The 13,407-nt window shown below is 40.7% G+C and overlaps 1 protein-coding gene across 4 annotated transcripts in view; it reads right to left on the bottom strand.

Annotated features, from left to right (window-relative positions):
• The window catches only part of SPOCK3 (SPARC (osteonectin), cwcv and kazal like domains proteoglycan 3), a 542,360-nt gene extending 540,959 nt beyond the window's left edge, over positions 1-1,401 (bottom strand). Inside the window, exons 1-2 of one of the 4 annotated variants that reach the window (XM_004482191.4) lie at positions 1,254-1,401; positions 550-738 (exon numbers count right to left, since the gene is read on the bottom strand). In XM_004482191.4, coding sequence (XP_004482248.1) covers positions 550-738; positions 1,254-1,280 — 216 coding nt within the window. In that variant the 5' untranslated portion in view covers positions 1,281-1,401. Of the gene's footprint in view, positions 1-549; positions 739-1,017; positions 1,213-1,253 lie in introns of those variants that run through there. The other 3 variants (XM_058310106.2, XM_058310073.2, XM_058310151.2) reach the window with 3 other exon arrangements.
• Positions 1,402-13,407: the final 12,006 nt, after the last annotated feature.

Genomic DNA, 13,407 nt, shown 5'->3' with positions numbered 1-13,407 from the left:
GCGGTTTTATGTAATCGGGAGCAGTTCAACTTCCGCCGACTGGTGCCGCCAAACGACCTCCCACCCTTGGAGAGCGGGCATTTATAAATCTTACATGTTCCAACCTCCTCCCTCAAATTCCTTAATGGGCCATTAGTAACGGGATCGATCCTAGTTACTTTAGTAGCAATACATCCCGAAGGCACATCTGCTGTGTTTACTAGTGCCAGAAACACCATTCAAAAAAGTTGAGAAGGTAGAGCCAGAGCTCTGTGTGCTTGGGGGAGCGGAGGGCACCGGGGTGCCGAGGGAGAGCGGACGCGGAAGCAAGAGTGGGGACCTCGTGAGCCCCGAACTCCTATGCATCCGACTAGCAAGACGTTACCTTGCACCAGCAAGGAGAGGGCTTCGGACCTGCGAACTTCCCCACGTGCGGGGTCGCCGCCGAGTTCCCTGAAAGCCCTCTCCTCGGAAAACGGAGCCCACTCCCCACCCACCCCGACTGCCCCTGCCCCCGCCACTGAACAGCTCGCTCGCCAGTGCCGGGGTATGAGGATGCGAGGCACTTACGTCTCGGAATTTGTTCCACTGTCCGACTTCCTTGTCATACTGAGAGATGGTGGTGAGCCATTGTTTGTCATCCAGGAAATTACCGCCGTCCGACCGCCCCCCGGCCGCAGCCACCGCAGCGGCGGCTGCGAGAGCCTGACTGCACCAAGCAGCTGCACACACACACAGTACGGCTGACACCTTGAGCATCTGGGGGAGAAGACACAACCGGAAAGGGGAAGGGTGTCAAACCAGGGCAACGGAGACCGCGGCGACCCTGGGAAACCTGCATCAGCAGCGACGGGAGCAGCGAGAGCAGATGCCAGGCAAGGACCGTGGTGCCCCCCCTTCGCCAAGGCTTTGCGCCTAAAGCGGCGCAGCAGCAGACACTCAGAGTCGGGAGCGGGGAGAGGAGAGGGGAGGTGGGTAGGAGGAAGAAAACCCATCCGCAGAAGCCCAAACCGGCACGAACGCTTCCTGCCACATCACCTTGTTCTGAGCCGGCTCTGCGCTCGCAGCTCCTGCTGGAAATGCAGCCCCGCGCTGCCGACTGGCTGCTCCCGGAGCCGCTGCACGCGTCCCCGTCTGGAGCGGTCCACTCAGCTCCCCGCGCCCGGCGCGCGCTCCCCATCGCCGCCCTCCCCCCGCTCTCTCGCTTACTCCCCGCGGCTCACCCGCTCCCTCCCCACCTCCTCTTCTTCCTCCTCCACCTCCTTCTAACCCACCTCCTTCTCGCTGGAGCTAAGCCGCATTTGACTCCGGATGCAACGCTCGGCTGGAGCCCGCAGGATGCGGTGGCTCCCCGCCTGGGACTCCTTATCTCGCTTCTAACCTCTCCGCTCCGAAAGAGGTTTTCCTGTTCACGTTCTCAACGCAGTCTGGTCTCCCTCGCCTCCCGCATTTTTTTTTCCCCACACCAATGCGTGCTATCTATCTGAACTGCCTGTGTTCTCCAGTTTCAAGCGTGATTTTGGAAATGATCTGTGAGGAACTTTATGCATCATCAAGTCAAGATTCCCGTGGACTTTCTGTCGTGTAAACCTCCTGGACTGAGCTCCATCCTAAAGCAAGGCCATCTATAGGGCCTTGGGAGATCTGTTTAATCTCGGAATATTTGAACTTTGTTTTCATGAACTTCTGGATTATTTTAGAAAGCAAGCTTTCATATTAAAGGGTGGAAGTTTCCGTTTTTGAAGACAGAATCGCTACCAGATGACATATTTGAGTAAACCTAAATCTCCTACATACTGTACATATATTTTTCCTTTATAAAAACTCCTTTGAAACGGTCCTGCACATTCTAGGACCTGATTCAAAAACTTTAAAAGCCCAGTCTTTGTCCGCCTACAGCAAAATGCTTCACAAGAGAGTTTTGAGGGGATAACATTAATTTTGGGCTCCAAGCACCTATGACAAAAAAAAAAAAAAAAAAGTTGGCTTTCCAGTGCCTTTTCCACTTAGCCTAAATAAATTGGAAGGAAATCAGGAATTAACCTCCTGTAAACAATCTGATCAAGAAATTCTCTCCCATCTATTTAAGAGACTTAGATGCGTGAATTTTAAATGTAAATCAAGAGATGCATGGAGCTTTAAAAGACAGCAATACATTGTGGATCTCTATTTGAATTATTAAGTATTTTAACTAGCACTACATTTCCCAAAGCTATGACCCCTGAAAATGTCTTTGGCTTCCAAAATTCGGGAGGTATTCAAATAGCCACAGTACCTTCTCCATTTCAATTTTATATGACACACATGTAACTTTTTTCTAAACTGTTAAAATACGTTTCAAACACAATAATTAATTAATATTCTAATATTTCTAATAAAGATTTAAATGAATATGTAAAATTAATGAAAGGGAATAAACTGTTATTTTTAATGCAGAAACAAAGTTTTCCATTTCGACTCTGACAAAAGACAGGAAAATGATAGGGAAAAAACAATATCTACAAATGTAATTCATAGAATCCCATATTGATGTAAATATGTGTGAGATAACTTTAAAAATATTGATGGGTACTAATTCTCCAAAGATCTTTGTTTTGGCCTAATCAGGGCTAGAAATGAAATGTATTTTAGCATGTTCTCATACTCCTTTAGGACATGGTTAAGATAATAGGTGGTCAATTCTCCACCATCACCCCTTCCTGCTCCCTGGTCTTTCTGCCCCCTAATCCCCCATCCTGAGCTCTTTTACTCAAAATTTGGATAAGCACTTTCTTCTCACTTCAATGACAGTTTTTCAGCATACTAAAAAGCCTCATTCTTCCTTATTTGAGTCTAACGGGAGAAACACAGAAATTGTGCCTTAAATGGAACTGATGCCCAGCTAAAGTCGGTCATTTTTTAACTAAAATGTCCCTTTATCCTTATAACATGCCATTTAAAAAAAAAAGATATATGCTATTTGCTACAAAAATATTTGATGAGGAATGATGCTGTAACAATCTCTTTCCTTCAGTGTTCATTATATATCTAATCATAGTAATTACTTCTAAGGCTAAAGTGATCACCTTTAAATTTACAGAAACTAATATTTTAGTTTTTATATCCCCATGTTCCCCCCAAAATGCTTGTATTTCACTCTTGACCCTGACATGTCATCAGAATCTCTTCACAACTAGCTTTCTTTGACTGTTTCCCGGAATCTTTCTCTCACATGAACTTCTCCAAGTTGCAAAAATTTGTTGGAGAAGGAGCAATGACAGATATATGCACTTTCGGAGTGTAGCCTCAGATAGGGTATCCAACTCCAGATCTGACAGTGTAGAAGAGTGTACCAGAAAATGGAAAGCTTTGAATTCCCCAAGCCAAGGAAGGTAGAGTGAGCCTGTCTGCTGTGCATTTGTGCAGGTCTAACATGGGTCCAGCCATACCCTACCACTACCAGAACTCATTAAACCTCCACCTCAAAAGCCACGCCATTAGCAGTGTCATGCTTCTGGACAAGATGTTCATGTGGGTAAAAATTTACTAATCTTACTGCGGTAACACGGAAAGTCTCCTTTCTTAATTTTCCTATATAATTGAATTTTTGAGTCTTTAAAGTGCCAGCTTTCGAAATGTGAATAACCCTGACAGGGTCCACACTTCCGTTAACACCTCGGTTATCAATTAACACCCCAGGGGGAATTAAATGAAAGCTTTCTGAGTGCAAAACACAGCAGGAAAAGTATTAAGAGGGGGGTAAGATATGGGAGGAAGAGTTGTGAACATTGCAGGTTAAGTTGGGTGGGCACACAGGAAATCATTCACTGACTGCTTCCATTTTTATTGAGAATCGCTCTAGGGAATTGGAGATTTTCAGAAATCAATAACGGGAAGCAGACTTGGCCCAGTGGTTAGGGCGTCCGTCTACCACATGGGAGGTCCGTGGTTAAAACCCCCGGCCTCCTTGACCCAAGCGGAGCTGGCCCATGCGCAGTGCTGATGCGCGCAAGGAGTGCCCTGCCACGCAGGGGTGTCCCCGTGTAGAGAAGCCCCATGCGCAAGGAGTGCACCCGGTAAGGAGAGCTGCCCAGCGTGAAAGAAAGTGCAGCCTGCCCAGGAATGGGGCCACACAGGGAGAGCTGACACAGCAAGTGACGCAACAAAAAGAAACACAGATTCCCGTGCTGCTGACAACAACAGAAGTGGAGAAAAGAAGATCATGCAGCAAATAGACACAGAGAAATCAATAAGAGGGACTGAGTGTAAGATAAAAACCAAGCAACGCCAAGGATACTGACAAGACATCACCAGAATTCTCTCTCCTGACTCTGGGAGAAGGCATGGCAGGTCAATACCTTGATGTCAGAATTTTACCCTCCCAAACTGTGAAACAATAAATTCCTGTTTTTAAGCCAACCAGTTTGTGATGTTTGTCACAGCAACCTTGGAAAACTAAGACAAGGTCTGCAAAGTTATTGAGAATGGTCATGCCACACTGAAATGTCTTCTATCAATAGAAACTTCTGGGTTTGAAACATCTTTCAGGGTCTTCAACTCCTCTGCCCCATGTCTTTCCTCCCACCTGTTGTCCCATTTATTTATCTCTATTCATAATGAGACCTAGGGATCCTCTGTATCTAAAGTCAGAAGAAGGGAGAGTGGTTATTCAGGAAGCTTGAGAAGCTGAAATAGAAAGCACTCCACTTCCATGATGAGCACCTTAGGTCATGTCTGAAATGATGCTGGTCGCCACCTCAGGATCCTGCAGGCATCCACCTTGTTGGCTGAGAAGTCTGCTTTTCTCTGCTTTTGCAATAGTGTTGTTTGCCAATCAAACAAATGTTTGCTTTCCCATTACAGGCAACTGGTTGAAGATAAGGAGAAATAAGCCTGTAGGAACTTCCCCAAGTGTCTGAATTCACCAGAAACTAGGGGACAATGACAGACTAATTATCTTAAAAGATAAAATTTGATGAGTTCTGAAACATTTTATTATGAGAGGAGAGAAGCATCTGATCTTTCATAGATAATCTGGAGTCGCATTTTATGCCATATCCACCTATGAACTTGAGTTTGGCAAATAACAGTGAAAATAAGTAAAGCAAAGCCATGGGTATTAAAAATTCAGTAATGAAGTGCTGCTGACACCATCATGAAAACATGTCAAGAAGGCTTATTCCTTGCCCGCATTTGGAATTTTATTTACTGAAACAATTTAAATCTTAAGCATACTCTATTCTTCTGTTAGCAGAAAGTAGCTGTGATTACAAAGATTGCATTAGGATAATCAAAAATGATGCAAAACAAAATGAAAGCTAGAATGGAATGGTTAAACACAAACAGTAATATTTTTTGTATTGTTTTTTATTTGTTTGTTTTTAGAACCATCCTCACTTCTGCAAACAGGAAGTATTAGATAACTAATTTGATTGCCTTGTGATTTAACTTAACCTAAAACATTCAGTAGGCAAACAGAGTTACAAAACAATAATAGATACCAGAAGCACTTCAATCAGTTCAATCACTATAATTCTTAAAAAGGCATTTTTCAACATTTAAACCAAAGGGTGAATCTAATTAAATTAATTGATTACTTAGTAGATGATACCGGTAAATGGCCAATAGCACAGATCATTTTGGATTGTACTTTAAACTGAGGTATATTTCTTGGTTATTTTTTAAGAAAAAGTAATTTCATTTCAATGAGTATTACTTACAAATACACAAATTTTATAAATATCAAAAAATTGGATAAAATAAAATGTATAAAATCATTTAAGGAATAAACTCATTCCACACATATGAGCATAAACAAATAAATCCCTATTTTAAAGTTATTAAATTTAATCTGAAAGTCAAATAAAATATTTTTTAAAACACCTATATTCTTGAGATTCATGCAAATAGATTTTTTTAAAAATTTGTTTTACCTGCAAATTTATTAATTTTATATCTGTAATACAAGATTGTGTATAGAATGAGTTTATTCTTTAGCTCTAAATGTTATTTCACAGATTAGTGTACTATGTTCAAAAATGGCTATAGGAGTTTCTAAATTAGGATCTAGAAAAGATATTTATGTTAATCTGCATGAATTTTTTATTGCTTGTTTTTCGCCGATTAGTGCAAGGCCAACTTCACGTATCATTCTCTATTAACTTATTATTAGTTAACTATTTTCAGAGTACAAATATTGTCCCAAACGCTATTGAAAACTCCTGTCATCTAATTCCTTCCTCTTGTATAAATGTAGAGTTCTTTCTATGTAAGGCAGTGGTACTGAAAGAGAGAAGATTATGATTATTGTCTTTGCAAACAACATCAGGAATCCTACACTCTACAGGATATCTGAAAGTAAATAAATTACCTAATTAAAATTAATGAAAATATGAAACAGTTTACAAATAATGTAAATTTGCCTTCAAAGTTAAAAAGCCATTCTCTTGCTATTTTTTTTTTAAATATTTGATTTCCCTCTGTGCACTGAGCTTTACATGGAGGATAAAACTATGAATAAGTTGCTACATGAGCCCAGTCCACTGAAAGCTCACACTCTTGCCAGAGAGAAAAACACAGTATAATGAGTATTACGATAGGAATTACGTAGATCAGATCCCTTCCTGAATTAATACCAGGAAGCTCAACTGTGACTTAATTGCCATACGTTAAGTGAAAAGTTTAGCTGTAGGATTTACCCCAGACAAACAGTTCAAACAGAGGTATTGAAGATCTGGATTTCTCCATCTTTAGCCAGCTTAAAACAAGAGCTTTATAAAATGCAACTCCATCCCAGCCAAATTCAGTGGCTTTTCTGGTGGTTAAAAAATGGCCCAGGCACTTACAAACCTGAAATTCCCATACAAGCAGTTGAAGAATAGGGTGAAATTCTCCAAAAGCAGTTTCTACACAAAACAAAGGGAGTTCTGCACCATAGATATATCTCTTGAATCACATTGGTTTTGATTTGGTTACATACTGAAATGTAAAAAAATCCCTGTATTGTGGAAGATGAGATGCAGCTGACCAAAGCCAATTACAGCTCAATTCTGAACAGTGATAGAGAGCAGTCCTTATCAAATTTTTATTTTTTGAGTGGGGGAAGGACTAGCTCCATAAAAGATAGAAGGTTAGAGTGTTGTTTTACCAATGATGGGATCAAGAGGGCCAAAGTAACAGATCTCTACTAAAGCTCTGCACAGGATACTGTGGAGACAAAGAAACAGGTAATTTAGGAAACAAGCATTCTGAGCTTTGAAGAACAAGAATATATTTAGCCCAGGGGAAAGTGTGGTAGAAATAATATGCTTTGTAGAAGGAGGAATAAGTACAGTGTGATAACATGGTGTTGAGATTTAAAAGTTCTTTGTTCGGTATCTAAAATATCATTAATGTATAGACACAAATAGAGAGAATAATGATATCTTAGAAAAAATTCAAAGCAAAAGAATTTTCTTAAAACACATTTTTGAACAGGATTTCAATCTAACATGGCTCACTTAGCTGCCTAAAATGCTTCTCAGCATTTTCCCTGACTCAAGCTGACTCTTTTCTTACATTTTGAGGACATAAAGAAACAAGGGATAATATAGATCAATAATACAACTTTCCTCTTTTTATTACAAGGAGTTTTTTTTTTTTTTTTTTTTTTTTTTTTTAATTTTTTTATTTTTTATTGAATTTGTAATAATATTACATTAAAAATATATATGTGAGGTCCCATTCAACCCCACCCCCCCACCCCCCCTCTCCCCCCCCCCCAACAACACTCGTTCCCATCATCATGACACATCCATTGGATTTGGTAAGTACATCTTTGGGCACCTCTGCACCTCATATACATTGGTTCACATCCTGGCCCATACTCTCCTCTATTCCATCATGTAGGCCCTGTGAGGATTTACAATGTCCGGTGATTACCTCTGAAGCACCATCCAGGGCAGCTCCATGTCCCTAAGACGCCTCCACCTCTCATCTCTTCCTGCCTTTCCCCATACCCTTTGTCCATTATGTCCACTTTTCCCAATCCAATGCCACCTCTTCTATGTGGACACTGGATTGGTTGTGTCCATTGCACCTTTATGTCAAGAGGAGGCTCAGATTCCACCTGGATGCTGGATGCAATCCTCCCATTTTCAGTTGTAATCACTCTAGGCTCCATGGTGTGGTGGTTGTCCTTCTTCACCTCCATCTTAGCTGAGTGTGGTAAGTCCAATAAATCAGATTGTAGGTGCTGGAGTCTGTTGAGGCTCAGGATCTGGCTATCACATTGTCAGTCCAGAGATTCAAATCCCCTAAATATATCTTAAACCCCAACATTAACTGCACCTCCAGCACATTAGCATGAAAGTCTTATGAAGGGAGATCCCATCTGAGTCCAGATTCATCACACATAAACACCATTTCCAAAGAGGGGCCATCTGCCCTGGTAGTTAACCCCATCGGCCATGACCATAACTCCCATGGGTCTCTTTAGCCCTCAAAGGAACCAATATCTGGGGGTTGTATCTGCTTTATCTGTCTCACTGACTCTGCTCAGTTGTGCATGAGGGCAAACCTTCTGCCAGCCTCCAGACTCTTTTTTAGAAACTCGTAGCCATATAAACTCATTTCTCCTTTCCATTTCCCCCTTACTTTAGGTCAAACAGCATTTTAAAGTCATGGTATTTTATGTAGACATGGATATTCTGCTGATCCGCATTGAACCTTCCATATAAGGTCATTTTCCAGTTGCATCATCAGTTGGTAGTTGATAGTGGTCCCTCGGTGCCAGGGAGGCTCATCCCCGGGTGTCATGTCCCACGCTGGGGGGAAGGCATTGCATTTACATGCTGAGTTTGGCTTCGAGACTGGCCACATTTGAGTAACATGAAGGCTGACAGAAGGGAATTCCCAGGCACAAAGTTTCTCTAGGCCTTGTTATTATTTTGGGTTTATCAGCTCACAAGCATAGTCATTAGTATCAGGGGCTCACTGTTGAACCCTCACTCCCTCCCGGTCCCCACCACTGTACCTGGGAGACTGTCGCTGCTCCCCTAGGGACCACGACAGAGCACCACTGGCCGGGAACCCAGTACCCCCCCCTACTGTGGTTTTTAATTGTTGCCACTATGAGTATATTTACAAGGAGTTTTTAAAACAAACAATGCCAATTCAAAAGAGTCACTGTACTAGCCAGCTTTGAGTCTGGGCTGGGGCCAGACCAAAATGCAAGCAAGCAGAGATTGAAAGTGATACCTCCATAGAAAGGTGTGCTGACTAATGCCATCTGCTGGCAGGTCTGGAAATTGCACAGAGATAAACTGCCTTTAGGTCATTCTTAACTCAAACTCTTGGGAGAAAATCTATGCCCCATTAGTAAGTTTCTTTCCCAATTTTGATAACTCAAGCTAGGCAATTTAAAGGACTTAGAATAAGTTGAACCAAATATCAAAGAAGAACTATGAAAAATAGGCAAGAGAGAGAAATTGGCCAACAGAATAAATTCACCAACATTCAGATGCCTAGAAAATCTAGCAAAAAAGTCACAGGCCATACTAGAAAACAAGAAGAGATGGCCCAGTCATAGAAATAACACAAATATCCTGAAGAGATACAGGTTGTAAGACAATTAAACAATGATAATCACACAACTATCCTAAATCAATTCAAAGAATTGAAAGAAAATATGACTAAAGAAATAAAGTACAGTAAGAAGACACAGAGTGAGCATAAAGAACAATTTGAAAGCCTGCAAAGAAAAATAGCAGAGCTTAGGGGAATGAAAGGCATGATGGATGATAAAAAATACATTAGAGAGGAGGAGGGGCAAGATGGTGTTGTATTAAGTGCACCCACATCATCTCTACTACAAAAAAAATGGCTGACTGGAGCAAAATCCTGCCTGAGTGAGCTGCTTTAGGAACCCACAAAGGAGGATTCAGAGCATCAATCTGGAGAGAGTGCAACAAAAAGAGAGGTTGCTCAAGGTAAAACCATGAATTTCTGGTGCTTCGGGTGGAAACTTTTGGACAGCTAAGCTCCTTCATCAGGGCAGGAAGCTGCAGTGATCACTGACTCTCACCAGTCACCCCCTGGGAGGAGACTAGTTCTGAGAGTGGGAGAATTCTGGTGAAGGGTAGAGAGGGGTCTCCTGAGTGTGGGTTCAATTGTCTGGACCCCCTTTTTTGAGCTTTGAGAAGCATACCAACTGGCTTGAGGAGAAATCAGGAAGAGGGGAAGGGCAAATCTGCTGAGGCAGCCTGATTTAACTAGTCTCCCAGGATAGGGGAAATTGGTCTCAGAGAAGGTGGAGTCAGGCAATTAACTGGTACAGTGCAACTCACCTAAGGGAAAGGGACAGTAGGAAATGCTTAATAAGCTTCCAAGAACATGTATAGTGTTCCCAGAAAGGTATGGGTACTCTCTCTCAAAGAGACTAAGGATCGTTTTTTATTTCCTGTGGTGAGTTAAGTCACCAGGGCCTAATTTGAATTTCAAAAGGAAACTCTCACACAGGCTATTCCTTCCTGCTGCCCTGGAAGAGAAAGTAGTTAGAAAAAAAGGGAGGGGAGGGGCAAGGACAATTTCCTAATCAACAGTTTGCCCAGTTGCAAGAAGTCAATCCCGCCCCAGGGAAAGGGACTTTTTCTGAAGAGCTAATCAACCCAACAAGAAAGTTTAGCTCAGTGGAGGAGTTTCAGCCTTGAATATACAAGGTCTCTAGCTCAATTGCTGTTACCTCTTAAAATAGTTACCCACTAGGATATTAAACATCTAACTGATACTTTAGGACAGGGAAAACATAGACATTATCTTTGTATTAGTTTCCCTAGAGTCTCTTAGTTTTCCTAAAAAAAAAAAAAGTTTCTTTGGTACATAATTTAACTGAGTTTACTCACTAAAACCCACTTCAAAATCTGTAGTGAGAAAGCTGCAGGGTAACTGATAAACAACGGCAGTCTGACAAGCTCCGCAGGGGCATAAGAGGGAAGGCTGTGGTTCTTAATGTTTTGTTGACTCCTTGCTTGTGATTTTGCCTGTTTTTCTTGTTTTCTTGTCTTTCCTTTCTCTTTATCCATCCCCCTTTTAATTAGGTGCTGCCAGCACCTAATTTTCTGTTTCCTCTTCCACAAATTCCTGTTTTCTGTATGTACTAATTTTGCTACCAAAACTATCTCTTTTCCTTCCTATATCTTTGTATCTTCTGCCTTCTGTTGTTGCTCTTATATTCCACTCCTTTTTGTTTAGTCCCAAATTTTACTGGCTTGTTATTTCTAACACTTCTGTTTTCTATCTTTTATTAACTCTTTCTCTTTTTGACCTTTCTTTTCTCTCCCTCTCTCCTCATCACACTTGCCTTTTAATTTGTACTGTATTCTTCTCCATATTCAGTTTCCCATTTCATTGTAGGAACTCCACTTTTTTATTCCTATAACTCTACACTATTTACATGAGTTTAATAGTCATTCTCCTAGGACTTATACAGTTCTTCTGCTAACTTTTACTATCAATATGGCTATTATACTTATTCTTTTCTTATATCTTTTACTATCCCTGGCCCTAATCTTTTTCCTTCAACGGACTTTAGAAAACAAGGAAATAGAATAAAAAGAACAAAGTGTCAAAGAAAAACCTTAACACACACAAAATAACTAAATAAAACCCAAGACCAGAGGGAGAAACTAATCAACTGAACAAGCCATCAAGACAAAATGATGACCAGATAGAAACAAAAAATTACAAACCTTACCAATAAACAGAAAGACATGGCCTAGTCCAATGAGCAAACTAAAACCAGGAAGAAGAGCAGAAAATAGAACAACTAATCAAAGCTTTCCAAACAAATATCATGGACCAACTTAATGAAGTGAAGGAAAAGATTAAGGATATTAAGAAAACGCTTGGACAGCATACTGAAGAAATTGTAGGCATACACAAGAAGATAATGGATATGATGGTGCTGAATGGCACAATCCAAGATATGAAAAATACACCCTCAGCAAATAACAGCAGATTTGAACAGGCAGAGGAAAGAATTAGTGATGTGGAAGACAGTACATCTGAAATCAAACAGATAGTAGAATGATAGATAAAAAAGATAGAAAAAAACCAGCAGGGACTTATGGATTTGAGTGACAACACAAAACACTGAAACCTATGCATTATAGGCATCCAAAAAGGAGAAGAGAAGGGAAAGGGACAGAAGGGGAGTTGGAGAAAATAATGGATGAAAACTTCCCAAACCTATTGACGGAGATGGATGTACATGTTCAGGAAGTGCAGCACACCTCAAACAGTATAAATCCCAAAAGGCCTACTCCAAGACATATATTTGTCAAATTATCCAATGTTCAAGACAAAGAGAAAATATTGAAAGCAGCAAGAGAAAAGAGAACCATCACATACAAAGGAAGCTCATAAGATTAAGTGCTAATTTCTCATCTGAAACCACGAAGACAAGGAGGCAGTGGTATGACATAGTCAAGGTACTAAAAGAAAAAAATTTCCAGCCAAGAACTCTATCCAGCAAAGCTGTCATTCAAAAATGACGGAGAGTTCAAAATATTCACAGATGATAGTAACTAAGAGTGTGCGCCAATAAGAAACTTGCCTTTCAAGAAACACTAAAGGGAGTTTGGCAGGTCGAAAGAAAAAAAAAAAAAAACAGGAGAGACAGAGATGGAGGAGAGTGTAAGAACAACTAAAAAGACAAAAAGAGAAAAAAACAACATATGACAAACACAAACCCAAGTAAAATATAGATAATCTAATCAAGTCCTTGAGAGTAATAACACTGAATGTTTATAGATTAAACTCACCAGTCAAGAGATACAGATTGGCAGAATGGATAAGAAAATATGACTCATCTATATGCTCTCTACAAGAAACTTGCCTTTGACCCAGGGATTCAAGGAGGGTGAAAGATGGCTGAAAGCAATCTTACAAGCACACAATAACCAAAAAAGAGCAGGAGTAGCTATACTAATATCGGACAAAAACAGACTAATTACGAAACTATTGTGAGAGATAAAGATGGACACTATATATTAGTAAAAGGGGTAATCTTTCAAGAAGAGAGAATAATCATAAACATTTATGCACCTAATCAGGGTGCCTCAAAATACTCGAGGCAAACAGTAGAAAAACTAAGTGGAGAAATAGATGCCTCTATAATTATAGTAGGGGGCTTTAATACACCATTATCACCATTAGACAGAACAACTTCAACAGGGAATCAGTAAAGAAACAAAGACTTTAAATAATATATTAGATGATCTGGGCCTAATAGACATGTACAGAACACTACACCCAAATACAGCAGGGTATACATTCATCTCAAGTGCATGTGGGTCATGCTCCAAGGTAGACCACAGGTAGGCCACAGAGAAAGTCTCAATGAATTCAGAAAGACTGAAATCATACAAAATAATTTCCCTGACCACAATGGAACAGAGCTGGAAATCTGCA

The sequence above is a fragment of the Dasypus novemcinctus genome, chromosome 1 (genome assembly GCF_030445035.2).
Source record: "Dasypus novemcinctus isolate mDasNov1 chromosome 1, mDasNov1.1.hap2, whole genome shotgun sequence".
NCBI lineage: Eukaryota > Metazoa > Chordata > Mammalia > Cingulata > Dasypodidae > Dasypus > Dasypus novemcinctus.
This window is presented reverse-complemented; position numbering and strand designations above follow the sequence as displayed.